The following is a 16,096-nucleotide window of genomic DNA, read 5'->3' on the forward strand; positions in this document are numbered from 1 at the left end:
TTGTAATTGCAGTTATTCAAACTCGACTTAAATATGCATAACATAGGAAAAAAGTTCCTAACATGTATTGTACTATAAATGACAGCTTTGCAACTTTTCCAAACTTACCATCATTTCTTACACATTTCCATCCACATCAGTGCTTATAGATCGACCTTTTTATTTTGGCTCGGTTTATAGTATTCCACTGTATTCCATAAATATGAACTATTTGGCAAAATTTGATCACGTACTATTTAATCTCTGAAAAAGCAATCAGAAGCAAAAGGAATTGGGAGGGTAACAATTCAAGTACAATGTGATGTGTTTTTCTTTTTAACATCATTGAGGAAACCTGCCCTTACGTATATTACATACATTGTATACAGACCTGAATTTTTTTCTTCTTTCTTACAAATATTTCAGACGTCCTCAGGTAGATAGAAGAGTACAAGAATTCTCATATACGCATCACCCAAATTCAAGTTAGTTTTCAAGATGTACCATATGTGCTTCATATATCCTGTTCTGTTTTCCTGTATTTCCCTTCCTCTCTTTCTCTTTCCCTCTTTTTCTCTGCATGATTTAAAGTGAGTTATGGATATTTTATTACATAATCATAATTCCATTATCACTCCTAACAACACTGAAAATAGTTCCTTGGTATCCAGTCCATAATCTAATTTGCCGTGATTGTCTCTAAAATCTCCCTTTACATTCAGTTTGTTCTAATTGGGATCCAAACAAGGTCTACACATTATGTTTGATAGTTATGTTTCACGTCTCCTTGAATGCAGAATAATCATCTCTCTACCGTTTCCTTTTTTATTTATTTTTGATGCCCCTGACTTGCTCAGGAAACTTAGTTACCTGGTAAAGTGCCCCACATTCTGGAATTATCTGCATTTTTCCATATGGTGTCAATTATATTTTGTATTTCTGTAAGTGTAAGTTAGCTCTGATAAGATTTGGTTTAACGTTTTGGCAAGGGTACTTCTGAGGTAATGAGTACCTTTATATTGTATCACATCAGGAGGCACATGGTATCTGGTTGTTTCATGTTTAGTGATAAGTGGGTTCAGATGATGTCAGTGTAATCGTCCCCTTTTTAACTTTCCTATCAAACTTTAAGCCAGTGGTTCTCAATCAAGAATGATTTTTGCCTGGTTGGCGTAGTGGTTAAGTGCTATGGCTGCTAACCAAAGCGTCTGCAGTTTGAATCCGCCAGGCGCTCCTTGGAAACTCTATGGGGCAGTTCTACTCTGCCCTGTAGGATCGCTATGAGCTGGAATCAACTCGACGGCACTAGGTTTGGTTTTGGTTTTTTAGGGAATGTATAGGAAACCCCGGTGGTGTAGTGGCTTAGTGCTATGGCTGCTAACCAAAAGGTCGGCAGTTCGAATCCACCAGGTGCTCCTTGGAAACTCTGTGGGGGCAGTTCTACTGTGTCCTATAGGGCCGCTGTGAGTTGGAATCGACTTGACAGCAACGGGTTTGGTTTTTGGTTTAGGGAATGTTTGGCAACATCTGGAGACCCTTCAGCAATAGCGGTTACTCCACACCAAAGAATGTCAGTAGTGTGGAGATTTAGAAACTCAACTTTGTTCCTTTGAAATTGTTGCCTTAGTTAAGCTCTTATTTCATTAAGGACTGGAGAATGACAATTTTTAAATTCTGTCAATCTAAGAAAAAATTTTCTCATTAGCTAGGACTATTTGGTTACCCTGAGATACAGTGTATACAGAAAAGGCAGGATAAGTGCTTACTATTTCTTTAAGTACTAATTTTCAGAGTAAGAAGTTAGTACCAAGTTACTTCAGGCAGTATGCAGTAAGGTCTTTCAGGAGTGAAGGAGCCTGTTATTTTTTGAATATTATTTTTCACTTTTAGGTTTTACATACTTAATGTGATTCAGTCATTTATTTTCATTTTTATCCCGTCTTTGCAATGGGAACCCCTCCCTTCATGTTGTTGCCTCTGTCTTTTTGACATTATCCCCTTTAGTGTATCTGTTTTTGGTAAAAGTTTACACAGCAAATTAGGTTCCCATTGAATTATTACTACAGAAATTGTTCAGTTACATTGGTTACATTTTTCACAGTGTGTTATAACATTCTCATTAATTCCTTTCTAAATGTTCATTTCCAGCAGTCTAGTCTCCCTGTTCCCTTAACTTTCCGTCTTCCCTTTAGAGTAATTGCTGACCCTTTGGTCTCATGTAGATGATTTTTTTAAGGTGCACAGTACTCATGGATGATATTCTTTACTTTGTGAGCCAATCTGTTATTTAGCTAAAAGGTAGGTGACTTCAGGGGATGGTTTCAGTTCAGGTTTTGAAGAGTGTTTCTCTCTCAAGGTGATAGTTTTGGGGGGGGGGGGGGTCCTCTAGTTTCAACTGGTCCAGTAAGTCTGGACTTTTTTTTTAATAATTTGAGTTCTGTTCCATGTTTTTCTCCCATTCTGTTAGGATCCATCTGTTGTGGCCCTGATCAGAATGGTCCTTAGTGGTAGCTGGACACCATCTAATTCTTCTGGTCTCAGGATAGATGAGACAGTGGTTCATGTAGACTGTTAGTCCTGCAGACTAATTTCTTCTCTGAGTCTTTGGTTTCCTTCTTTCTCTTTTTCCCCAGACCATTAGAGACTGACATTTGCACCTTAGATGGCTGCTAGCAAGCTTTTAAGACCTCAGACACTACTCACCAAACTAGGATGTAGACTGTAAACTTTATGAACTGTACTATGCCAGTTGACAGAGTTGTCCCACAAGACTATGTCCTAAGCCTTGAAACCCAAAAAACCAGTCTCGAAAGGTGTTTGGTTGTATCTAAGAAGTATCCATAATTGCCCCCTATGTGATTAATTACATATGTGGATGTACATACATTCACACACATAACATGTATATACACAAATAGATACATGTATATGTGCACACATATGTACACATAATAACCCATTGCTGTCGAGTCAATTCTGACTCATGGCTACCTTATAGGACAGAATAGAACTGCCCCATAGGGTTTCTAAGGATTTGAACTGCCAACCTTTTGGTTAGCAGCCAAGTTCTTAATTACTGTGCTACCAGGGCTCTGTACATTTAGTACTTACCCGTAAAACCAAGAAAACCAAACCCACTGCCATCAAGTCGATTCCAACTCATAACAACCCTATAGGACGGAGTAGAATACCCCCAAAAGGGTTCCTAGGCTGAAGTCTTTACAGAAGCAGACTGCCACATCTTTCTCCTGTGGAGCAGCTGGTGGGTTCGAACCACTGACCTTTTGGTTGGCAGCCGAGTGCTTTAACCACTACACCACCAGGGCTCTTTTACGTACCCCCATACATTTTTTTTTTAATCCATATGTGTATGTACATATATATGTAACCACACACGGTTTTTAGTTGTTGTTGGCATCCCCTTTAGTTGATAGATTCCTAAATTTCTGGCACGAGCTGTGCTAGGCTCATCTTGTGTGTTTCTTGCCTAGAACTGGAATCAGCCAACTCTCCAAGTAGAATTTTTGGGTTGTAGTTCTAAATTTGAAAAAATAAATTATCAGAAAATTGTTTAACCTTAACAAAATTCTACCTTAGATAAATTTGAGGTGTACTGTCAGATTTTTTTTTTAATTACAGAATTAAATGTATTTTGAAAGTTGGATCATTTAGATAGATCAGGATGGCTGTTACATAGTTGACCAAGCTTCGATACCACTAACCTTTATTTTAATTGATTCCAGTAGTCGTCATTTGTAGATTGAATACTGGTGATGTGTTTTTATTTTTGCTGTTCGTATTGTTGATCTTACTTGTTTTTGTTTTTAGACCTTGAAGTTATAACTGGTATCCCGGCTGAAGTTCCACACATCAGGGAAAATGTGATGCGAGAGGGGCGTCATCTGTGTTTCCAGTTAGTAAGTCCTTCAGGAACAGCTGTTTCAACTCTCAGTTACATAAGCAGGACAAATCAGCTCGCTGTAGGCTTTTCTGATGGCTATCTAGCACTTTGGAATATGAAAAGCATGAAAAGAGAGTAAGTATAACTTTTCTCTTATTTAATTATTGGTAGTTTCTTAATATAAATTTTATGGAATAATTAATATTTGAAAATTAGCATGAAGAGAAAAGAGTAGGGAAGATGAATGAGTATGAATAATATCTAATTGCATGAACTCAAAGCTTGATATGATAGAAGAATGACTTAGTACATGAATTTAGGTTGATTCTTTCAGCATTTATTTAAAAGACATTTCAGTTATTGTGGTACACCATTTGGTATTAAAATATAACTCTGTAAAGATAAAGCTACATGTTTGTGTAGAATGAGTTCTTTTAAAAGCACCTTTTCCCATAATCTTCTGTATAAAATAGCAGTTAATAAAGTGTTCTCAGCTGACAGAAAAACAAAGGATTTTTAAAAATCAAAGTCAGAAATATTTGTTTTTTAAAAAAGTTTTTATGCTGTCAATATCTCACCCAAATATAATTATATTGATACTTTTAATTAATACCTATAGAGTAAAATTGCTGAGGACATAACCCTTTATTGAGGGAGGTAGCAAACAGGCATTATAAATTTTTCAAGTTAATCTCTAAAGTACGTACCTATTGTCAATTTGATGTTTGTTTATTTTTCCAAGGCATGTTGATAGTTTTTCCTCAAGTAATCTATTATAAATAAGAGTGAATGAAATAAAATAGTCATCCTCCCAAACTTTCTGCTCAATTAGTTGAGCCAGCAAATTAGTGTCAAGTTACCTGGGTCTGGTAATAAATGTTTGCGCAGAGTTGAAGTGAAGAAATAAGGAGAAATGGAAAATAGCTTGTATGTAAATTCCTTCGTCTCAAACCAGGGCCTTTTTTTACTGTTGAGTGATTGGTATTAGATACTATTAGAGTACTATTATTTAATACTAGAATACTATTAAACAAACACTGAATGTCCCTGGACTTCCTCAGAATCACATTTTTCTCCAAAATACTAGGGATGAAGTAGCTATGCTCTTGCTTAGTAGCTCCTTATGAGAAGTTCATTTGAACTTTCTCTGCTGATCTCCTTGTTAGTTCATCAGCTCTTGTGTTTAAATTGGTCCTAAGGTATGCCTGGGGATCCTGACTTGTACAACAGTGTTTTCTCTAGCTACTGCCATCTTTTGGCTAATTCACCTTTTTAAGAAGATTATGGGAATTCTTCAGGGTTTCTAGCCCTTTTTCTGTCTTGGTAGTGGGAAAACTGGCTCTAAACCCAGGTGGCTGAAATGGAGTGTGATGGCAGAATTTCATCTCTTTCTAGGGCACCTCTTATTGGGGAACAGTGCTTAGTGACACGTATTTATGTGAATGGAAGAATTAGTTTACACATACATATATACCACAGCCATAGTCTTGATGCCTTGTGCCCTGTGTATTTTTGAAGATAAGACAACTTGGCCATGCTCCCCAGATCAGTCCATCTTGGCGATCGCATGAACTGGGGTTACTCTGACACGTATTCTTACGTCAAGGCCCTCCTGTTCTTCCTTTTTCATGAAATAATAGCTTAAAATATGAAATGTACCATTCTTTTTACATCTGTTAAAGATATTATACACAGCTGGAAGGTGGAAGAGTTCCTGTATATGCTGTTACTTTTCAAGAACCCGAGAACGATCCTCGTAATTGCTGTTACTTGTGGGCTGTTCAGTCTACACAGGAGAGGTAAGTGTGATACATGTGGTTTTCAAAAATACTCGTCAAAATGGAATAGCGATTATTTATTTATTTATTTTTCGAAGGCTTTGTACTTTGTTTTCTCTTTAGTGAAAGAGACATAATTCTTTTAGTGAATTAGTTAATGGTAGTTAAAGTGATTTTAATGGTTACGTTATTGTTTCTACATGTTTGAGTAGTGTGGCACGGGGAACGTTAGCAGACCGTGGTATACTGGAAGCCAAGTAGAAGAAGTGTTTTAAGAAGGATCCACCAGTAAGAGTCAGAATTTAAATTCAGACAGTGTGGCTCTGGAATCTGCTCTTAACACTTTCTGCATGCTGTACTTGAGGAGTACAGGGTTGGTTTGATACTTCGCTTTATGTCCTTGTTGTATAGCCCTTATCCTCATGATCTAGGGCAACACCTTCACTCTAGTTGGAAGCATAACAAGATGGAGGAAGAGACTAGGTGGAAGGAGCAAAGGACATGCCATCTCTTAGGGAGGTTCCCTATAGTTGCCCGGGGTAATTCTGCTTACATCCCCTTGGCCAGAACTTGACCACGGGGCGGCCACAATTAGCTGCAGAGAAAGCTGGGAAGGGTAGTATATATTTTGGGCAAACATGTGCCTAACTAAGGGGAGAAACAGTATTGGGCAAACAATTACAAGTCTCTGCCACATAAGGTGGCACCTAAAGTATGCAAACAACACCAGCTTAATTAGAATAATAAAAAGTAAAAGTCAGTTACTGTTTCAAAGACTATATTTTATGGAAACAACCAAATAAGACTAATTTCTTCACAGTGACCTTAGTTTCGTCACATGCATTCAGTGTTGCACCAACTAAATTTATTTGAGGAATAAGAGATGTTTAATGTATTAATATGGTATCTAGTGTATCTCCTTAAGTTAATTTCTGTTTATTTCAGTGAAGGGGATGTTTTGAGTTTGCATCTGCTCCAGCTGGCCTTCGGTGATAGAAAGTGTTTGGCATCAGGACAAATCTTATATGAGGTAAGTGGTAATACTGTATTCATAATTTAGTAGAAGAGAGCTTAGGGATCAGGAGATTAGCTATTTTACGTGGGTAGCATTCTTAAGGGAAACTCTGGTGGCGTAGTGGTTAAGTGCTACGGCTGCTGACCAGAGGGTCGGCAGTTCGAATCCGCCATGCGCTTCTTGGAAACTCTATGGGGCAGTTGTACTCTGTCCTTTCGGGTTGCTATGAGTCGGAATCCATTCGATGGCACTGGGTTTGGTTTGGTTGGTTTAGCATTCTTAACATCTCTAGGTATCATTTTCCTTCAAAATTAGTGGCCTAATTGATAGCCAGAAAAAAATAATTGCAGTTTGTTGCTTGGACTTAGCATATCAAGCAGTAAGCCATGGGGTGACTTTTATAAAGAGTCTTGCCATTTACAATTGTAAAAGAGGGTAAATGAATCCAGTCTTTCAGATGGCTACCTTTTTTTTTTTTTTCCTGGCTTAATATCTGAGGAAAGAGTGGGATGTTGCTAATAGCCGTATTTTGCCAACTCTCACAACAATATCTGTCTCTAGGACAGTTTCTTAACTTAGTATTTAAGGGGTATATGAGTGGGTTTTAGGGAATCCATAAAGTCCCTGAAATTGTAAATAGAACTTCTATGATTAAGCATATTCCTGGGGAAAGACTCATAGCTTTTGTCAGATTGTTAAAGGAATCAGTGAGTAAAAGAAAGTTTAAAGACTACTTAATATTCTAGAGCAAGAATTTCTGTGAGAGCACAGAAATAGGATTGCTGGCCTACCAATGTGATGTAATTACATCATGCGATTACATTGTTATGTTATTACAATATAATGTAATTACAAATGCTTATGGAATTTCGATAGTTATTCCAATTTACACTCTAACCAGTATTATGAGGATCCCTATATTTAGTGACGACTTTAGATAATGTACTGGTAATTATTCGTGAGAGACTCAATCTAGCTTTTTATTTGTGTTTTATGGAGGCTTTTTTGGTAATTGTTTTCTTCAGCCTTTAACTTTGTTGTTTTGAAAAAGATTTTGTTTTCTTTATATTGTGTGAAAATCTTTAAATTTGGAGAATGTTTAATTGTAGCATGACTTTTTGCTTAGAATCCTACTAAAATCTAAAAGTTGTGTACATTTGATGTTTCAGGGTTTAGAGTACTGTGAAGAAAGGTACACACTGGACCTCACAGGCAGCTTGTTTCCCTTGAGAGGACAGACTAGTAATACCAAACTGTTGGGTTGCCAGAGTATAGAGAAATTTCGATCTCACAGCGACAGGGAGGAAGGCATGAATGAAGGTTGGTTGAACATACTCTTACGATATCGTGTACACTGTTAATTTAAGGTTATGACACATTAGGGGCTTCTAGAGTTCATACTCCTGGAACTTAAAAAATTACAATAATAATTATGGAATTTATTCAGGTCTTTATGAGAGATTAGGTATTTCTTGCCCTTTAGATTGCTACATAGATTCAATAATTGAGTAGATTAGGGTAATGAGGGACCCTAGTATTTTAATCCAATTCTCTCAACAAACAAACAAAAGCAGCCTCTTGTCCTAACTAGTGTGAAATAACAAGCAGAACATTTCTGCTGTATCATCCTGTTTGTACTAAGAGGATTACAGTAGAGGCTGAAGAATGCCTCTTAGCCTCTGAATAATTTTTTTCTCCAATTTTTTAGCCATATATGGCAAATGTGTCTTGGTTGCCTTGAATTTTTTCTTCATCTCCTTTAGTGTCATCCTTTCTTCCTGGGAAGCATACTAATATAGTAAAAATTGGATAGATTTTAGAATCCAATGTGGATTCATATCCCAGCCTCGTTACTAGCTGTGACCTTGACAAATCATAGCATTTCTGAGCCTCTGTTTCCCCATCTGTAAATGGAATGATACAGTTACACATTTTTAAAGGGTGGTTGTGAGGATTAAATGAGAGAATGTGATTGTGCCTGCATCTTCTAGTCTCATTTAGTTCTGTGAATGCTCACCGGGACCCTCACTTTCTTTGTGTTCCTACCGTGATGTGTTCTCTTGGTGAACTCATCCATCCCAGAGATCCCTCTGCTGTAGTTCCCACATTTGTCATTGTGGTTCAATTTTCACATCCAATTAAACATGTCAAAAACAGGTCCCATTGTGCTCTCTTTTTATTTCCTACCCATATCTTTATTTCATTTGTCATTAGTAGTGTCTCATGTTTTTACTCCCCTGTCTCTTCCATCCCCTTTATTTGATCTGGTTCTTTTGTTGATGTTTTAATCTCTTTCCATTCCCACAGCCACCATCCAAATACTTGTATTTTTTCTCCCTTAACCATATAACTAGATTGATCGTTCTCAACTAGGGTTCTCCAAAGAGTTAAATCCTAATGTCCTAAGCATCCGTTTCTCCTAGTTGAGTACCATCCGTGGGAGAATATTCATTCAGATCACTTTCTACTTTTCACGTCCAGTACCTCAGAGTTGCTAAAGTATGAACTTAAAACAAGCCTGGTCTAACATTAACTTTCTCATTTTTACTTTTTAATAAGGTCTTCTTAAAATAGAAAAATAATCAGGATACAAACGAATGGTCCTAGATACAAGTGAATCTCTTATATAACAAATGATAGAAATGTGTTTTGAAAAATCAAATAAAATATGAATCAAACCTCTTAATTTGTGGGAAAATCTTGCCATAATTCTTTTGGAGGGATTTTTTTTTTTTTTTTTTTTTTTTTGAGATTTTTTATTGTATAAAAAAAATTTTTTTTTTTTTGGATACCTTTCAGCTCTATCTCCTGACACCAGTGTTTCAGTCTTTACCTGGCAGGTGAATATATATGGACAGGGAAAGCCTTCTATATATTTGGGGCTTTTCGACATAAATCGTTGGTATCATGCGCAAATGCCAGATTCGTTAAGGTACGTTTGCTGTTTTTCTTTTTTTCTTTTTGGCATTTGTATATGTAACAGGTCAGTGACTTAGTAAATCCTGTAACATTTTATTTTAGATCAGGAGAATATCTACATAATTGCTCTTATTTTGCACTGTGGTCGTTGGATTCTGTTGTAAGTAGGACTTCTCCACATTACATCTTGGATATATTAGTACATGAGAGAAGTTTAAGTCGAGGAGTTCCTCCTTTGTATCCACCTCCTGAGCAGTTTTTTAACCCGAGTACTTATAATTTTGGTATGTATGCCTTTAACATTATCTTTTGAGAAAAGTAACATGCAGAAAGTATGTAGGTGTTTGTCTGTAGTTTATATATGGTATTACCCGTTCATCTGTCAGTACTGCACTGCTGTTAGTTATCGTGTGGATAAGTTGGAAAGTTAATTGGATACATGTACATGGGAAGTTTAATATTTATGAAGAGTTTGGTACTTTATAAAGTGATTATCACTGTTTTGAATTTGCTAGAAGAGAGACATTAGCTGTTTTACAGTTAGTACATTTGTAATAGAGTTTATTATTTAACCTAAGTTAGGATGGGAATACCTAGAAAAAATCGTGGTTTACTGTTGTTAGATTTCCTCCTTGCCTAGCAGTCTATTATTAGGATAGTGTCCTGTTAGTATCATTTAAATATAATATGTACGATTTTTTTTAATCTTTTTTTTTTTTTTTAGATGCCACTTGTTTGTTAAACTCGGGAGTTGTTCATATAACTTGTACTGGCTTTCAGAAGGAGGTAGGTAACAGTTATCAATACAGGCTGAGTGTAATGGAACTGGAGTAGTACAGTGACTCATGGATAGAAACTTTACTTAGTGTTAATTATATAAACTATTGTTTTAGCTTAAATAATATCACTTCTCCTAAGTTTAGGAGATTAGCACCTAGTGGCGTTAGCCACCACAGATGGCACTGAACTGTTTTTTAGCAACTTTACAGGGCTGTTAGCTACTTGAACCCCAAGGAAAAGAGCAAAGTAGGTCAGTCCCTTTCTGCATCATTTTTTGTCCTTTTTAGCTCTTCTCTTCTCTCTCTCTCTCTCAGAAAGCTGTTACTTTTCTGAGTAAATGAAATAATGCATATAAGGAACCTAGCACAGTGGCACAGTGCCTGGCACAGAGTGGGTGAAGACACTATGTTGAAAGGATAATTTTCTAGGGAAACATGAGGAGGCAGATCTCTTAATTGCTAATTTCTGAGTGCCATATTTTTACTTCATATCAAGTCTTTCACATTAGATCAAGAGGAATAAACTGGGGTTTTTTTGTTTTGCCAGTTTTTCAAGATCTTTCACCAAGTTTATCAGCTTTAGAGAAGGTAACAAGGTTACATTTCATAAAAATATATATAAGCTACCTAAAGTACCTTATTCAGTAAGTATTACCATTTATAACTAGCAAGCACTGGTTTATCTCAAGATAAACTAGTAAACTGAAGAACCTATAAACCCTTTTCTTTGCAAGAAGCACAAAAATATAATCTTCCACAACTTTTAATCAGTATATTATAGTTGAATTCAAAATGTTAAATGTAACATAGGATAATGTGTTTAATTATTGTTCTCAAGTTTGATTATTTATATTGAGTATTAATAGATGTCTTATCAATTTATCTGTTACAGACTTTGACTTTTTTAAAGAAGTCAGGACCATCTCTTAATGAAGTCATTCCTGATGGTTACAATCGCTGTCTTGTGGCTGGCCTTCTCTCACCAAGACTTATTGATATTCAGCCTTCCAGCTTAAGTCAGGTAAGATGGTTTTTAACTGTTTCTTTTAAATGAGATGTTATTAGCTTTCTATTATAAAAATCAATCAGATAATTTCTGAAAAGGTAGGTGAAGTAGTATAACACCCACTTTGCAAAATCAGCGGCTGTGGTCTTGGGTTTGGCTTAAAATTCATACTCCCAGGACCAGTAGGTCATAACCTGGCATCAGGTCTACTTAGCTGTGTGCAAGGGTATCGAACAGGAAACAGCATGGTACCTACTTAAGATGCGTCAGGAGTGTAATTTTTTTAGCAGTCCGGGGGCTATTTTCTAGCCCCAGAGAGAGCAGCATGGGTGCAAGTGAATGAGACTGCATGAGAGGAAGCCATCCTGGCTGTGGCGCATCTCGTGCTCTGCAGCAACGAGTCCTGGTCCTCGGCATCAGCATCACATGAATACTTGTTGGAAATGCAAGTTATTGGCCCCCACCTCAGACCTACTGATTCAGACACCAGGGGTTGAGCACAGAAATCTGTTTAAACAAACCCTTGATGCGATTCTGTTGCAGGGGTTTGAGAACCAGTGATCTGTAGAAATCTGTGTCTTGTGAAAGCCTGTCAGTAAAGATTCCTGAAACAAGATCAGTAATGGGAATCAAACTCATTCATGGGAGCCCAAACCTTAACTTCCCAGGGAGTATTTGTGGTCCACTCACAGACTCCTAGTCCCAGTTCATTTTACCTCTTGGACGACATTGTTAAAATAAAGTGTTGTCCTGGTGACACAGCTAATAATTCACATTTTTTTAAACTCCAGTTATTTGCCTGGGAAACAGTGCTAGGAGAAGGAAAACCCCAGGTCATTTTCCCACGGAGAAAGGTTTTGTAAACTCTTTCTCCCAAGTAGTGTTTGTGGGTTAGGTTATTTAAATAACGACAAAAAATATAACTTGAGGAATCCCTGGGAAAAGCTCCCTTTTAGATATCATAGGAGATTTTCGTTAACATACTCTTGGGCTGCCAGGTGGTATTAGGAATATTTACTGTTCCACCTCTAACTATGGCTGTTTATTTCCAGCCACATGTATTTGAACTAGTAGACATCCATTCCTTCCTCTCCCCCGCAAGAAAAAACATGGGAAAAAAAATCAGATTGGAAATGGCTTTATGCAGCTCCAATTAAGTTCATTAAAAGACTTCAGACAGTTGTTGCCCTGGAGGCCCAGCCTGTTGGTATGCTGGGGACAGATCGAAATAGTCTGGGTTGTCCTGCCGAAGGCTCCAAATTGGTGATGGCTGGGGTACTCTTAGGTGCTCTGTGTAATTTTTTTACTTCACAGAACTTAACGCTGATGTTTTTCCCTGGTTATATATTTTAAAATAGCAATGATACCTAAAAATTCTTAAGAAAAATGAAAATGGGAAAAAATTAACTGTAATACAACCATGTTGAATAAAAACAGCATTTAATCTTTCTTCTGTGAATATTTTAAGTTTAGTAATCTGAATATTTTAAACTTGGTAATCTTTGTTTTACATCTGTCATGTTGGTTTCTTTTTCTTATATAAATAATAAACAGATAATTTACATTCAGAAAATAAATGTGTGGAAGCACTTAATATTTTATTCATCAGTCTTTTCTGCATCTCTCTGTATATCCCTATATATGTGAAAAAGATATCGTTTATGTAGTTTCATATTTATTGGCCAATCAGACTTTGCTCTTCTATTAATTATGTATTCATATATTTTATTATTTTTTTAATTGGGCTTTCTTTTTATTTATAGAATTTTTTTTTTTTAAATAGATACTTGCCTTTTCTCTTTTTTCGTAGATGGTATCTTTTGGCACATACAAACTTTATTTTTATTGTCAAATGTATTTAATTGCTTGTGGTTTAAAAAAAAATTTCCAACCACTTAGGTTTCTTTAATATTTAAGGGTTTAATTCATCTTTGTGTGTCAAATCAGGTAAAGGTTTGGTTTTTCTTTTTCCCAGATAAAACTAGTCAGCTGTGCTAGCTCTGCATTTATGCAGTAAAACATAGAAATCCTTTTCCCATGCTACTAAATATCGCTTTTATCATATATGAATATGTGTACTAGGTTCTACTTCTAGGCGTTTATTTTGTTCCACCGATAAGTTTATCTGTTTCTTTGCCATTTTAATATACTGCTTTGATATTTGGTAATGCAGCCCTCTTTTGTATAATTTTCTTGGCAGTTCATAGGCATTGTTTTGTATTAATTATAAGATGATCGTATCTAGTACTTGCATTGGAATTCTTCAGTGTTATTATATTTTTATGTTAATTTAATCTGAGAACAGACATTTTTATGATTTTAAATCTTCCCATTCAAATCTAAATGATAGTAACTTTCCATTTTTTCAGGTTTTGTTTTACATCTGTCAGGAAGAGTCTGTAGTTATTGTGGATTTCTTTCTATTTTTATCCCTAAATATTTTATGGTTTCTGTTGTTTTTTATTAATGGAACATTTTTCCCATAGTCATTTCTAGATGGCTTTATTGCTAGTATATAAATGCAATTGATTTTTGTGTACTTATTTAATATCTGTAAAACCTCTTGGATTTTCTATGTGTATAGTCATATCAGAGCCCTGGTGGCATAGTGGTTAAGATCTTCAGTGCGAACCGAAAAGGCTGGCAGTTCAAATCCACCAGCTGCTCCTTGAAAACTCCATGAGGCAGTTCTGCTCTGTCCTGTAGGGTTGCTATGAGTCGGAATTGACTCGACGGCAATGGATTTTGGGTTTTTTAATAGTCATATTAGCAAAAATAGGCCTTTACATTTTTCCGTTTTTCTCTAGTACTTCATTTTCTCATCACACCTGGTAGAGCCTATAAAAACCATAGGGTAAATAATGGTAATAGCGGACGTCTTCCTTTTGTCTCGATTTCAATGGAAATGGCTTTACTGAGTCTCTGTTTAGAATCATGCTTTTCTTGTTTTTGGGGAACCTTTATATTGTACGAAACCCTGATGGCATAGTGGTTAAGAGCTTAGCTGCCAACCAAAAGGTCAGAGGCTCAGATCCACCAGTTGCTCCTTGGCAACCCTATGGGGCAGTTTTGCTCTGTCCGATAGGGTTACTATAAGTTGCAGTCGACTTCACAGCAATGTCTTTTTTTTTTTTTTTTTAAGTATTGTACAGCTCCCTTTACTCCTCTTTATGTATTTATCTATTCCTGTGGCTCCTTTTTAAGTCTTAAATTTGCTACTCTAATGAATGAAATCATAGATTTATCTGATATTACATCAGATTCATACTGATTTTTTAATAAGTATTTATTTGAGATATAATTTACATACCATACAGTTCAGCTATTCAACTTAACATACAGAATTCACTGTTTTCAGTATATTTACGGAGCTGTGTAACTATCACCACAATCAGTTTTTATCAGCTCTCCCAAAACCGTATCCACTAGGATTCATTCAACTTTTCTCCCTTTTCTCCCCCAGCCTTAGGTAAGCACTAATTAGTTTCTATCTCTATATATTTGCCTATTCTGAATACTTCATATAAATGGAGTCATACAATATGAAGTTTTTTGTGACTGGCTTCTTTGACTTAGTATGTTTTCAGGGTCGACCTGTGTTATAGCATGTATCAGTACTTTATTCCTTTCTGTTGTGAAATAATATTCCACTGTATGCATATACCACGTTTTGTTTATCCATTCATCAGCTGGTGAACTTTTAGGTTGTTTTTACTTTTTGGCTATTATGAATAACATTCACATAAAGGTTTTGTGTTGATAAATGTTTTAATTTCTCTTGGTATTTACCTAGGGGTGGAATTGCTGGGTCTTCAGAAAACTATAACATTTTGAGCAACTGCTAGATTTTTCCAAAGTGACTGCACCATTTTACATTCCCACCAGCAGCGTATGAGGGCTCCAATTTTTCCACATCCTCCTTGAGGCTTGTTTTATAATCCGACTTTTTGATTATAGCCATCCTTTTTTTAGTGGGTCGTAATGATTTTTAAGCCTTTAAAATTTTATATTCTGAATTAGAACTTGCTGCCTCTGAGTCTGATACGATCTCCTGTCTTTTTTCTATTCTTACCTTTGTGTTCTTTGTTTTAACGTATGGCTTAGGAGGAACAGTTAGAAGCTATATTGTCAGCAGCAGTTCACACAAGTTCTCTAGGACTTTTGACTGGATGTATCAAAAGGTGGATAACAGAAGGTAAGATTCGGAGTTCTAACAAAATTTGTTTTACAGTTTTAAATTATCGATTCACTGCTTTTGTTTTTAGTTAAACTTTTTAATGTAGTAGTAGACTCAACATGCAGTCGTAAGACAATGCAGAGAGCTCACATACCAGGTTGGCTCTATGGTAATATCTGCACAAATCCTACAGTATTACAGTGATACGGTCAAGATACAGAGCATTTCCGTCACCACAGGCATCCCTGTGTTGCCCTTTTCTAGCTACACTTCTCCGTCTCTCTCTCTCTCTCACACACACACACACACACACTTTTCTGAACCGTTTGAGAATAAGTTGAAGGTATCATGCTGCTTCTACCCTTAAATATTTCAGTATGTGCCTCCTTCTACCAGCAAAGGCATTTACTTAACAAAACCACATTTTAATTACAGAAATCAAGAAAATTAACATTGATACAGTAATCTGTAGAACTTACTGAAATCTCATCGACTGTTGCAATAATGTCCTTTAAAGCTTTTTTTTTTTCTGGGGTAGGAGG

At 36.2% G+C, this 16,096-nt stretch overlaps 1 protein-coding gene across 1 annotated transcript in view; it reads left to right on the plus strand.

Moving 5' to 3' along the window:
- AHCTF1 (AT-hook containing transcription factor 1) overlaps nucleotides 1-16,096 on the plus strand; it is a 76,991-nt gene that overhangs the window by 22,330 nt on the left and 38,565 nt on the right. Inside the window, exons 5-13 of the mRNA XM_049868061.1 lie at nucleotides 3,808-4,015; nucleotides 5,563-5,679; nucleotides 6,604-6,688; nucleotides 7,843-7,993; nucleotides 9,473-9,605; nucleotides 9,695-9,876; nucleotides 10,317-10,378; nucleotides 11,264-11,392; nucleotides 15,482-15,572. Of these exons, the coding sequence (XP_049724018.1) occupies nucleotides 3,808-4,015; nucleotides 5,563-5,679; nucleotides 6,604-6,688; nucleotides 7,843-7,993; nucleotides 9,473-9,605; nucleotides 9,695-9,876; nucleotides 10,317-10,378; nucleotides 11,264-11,392; nucleotides 15,482-15,572 (1,158 nt within the window). The remainder of the gene's footprint in view (nucleotides 1-3,807; nucleotides 4,016-5,562; nucleotides 5,680-6,603; nucleotides 6,689-7,842; nucleotides 7,994-9,472; nucleotides 9,606-9,694; nucleotides 9,877-10,316; nucleotides 10,379-11,263; nucleotides 11,393-15,481; nucleotides 15,573-16,096) is intronic.

Source organism: Elephas maximus, chromosome 24, assembly GCF_024166365.1.
Source record: "Elephas maximus indicus isolate mEleMax1 chromosome 24, mEleMax1 primary haplotype, whole genome shotgun sequence".
Lineage (NCBI taxonomy): Eukaryota > Metazoa > Chordata > Mammalia > Proboscidea > Elephantidae > Elephas > Elephas maximus.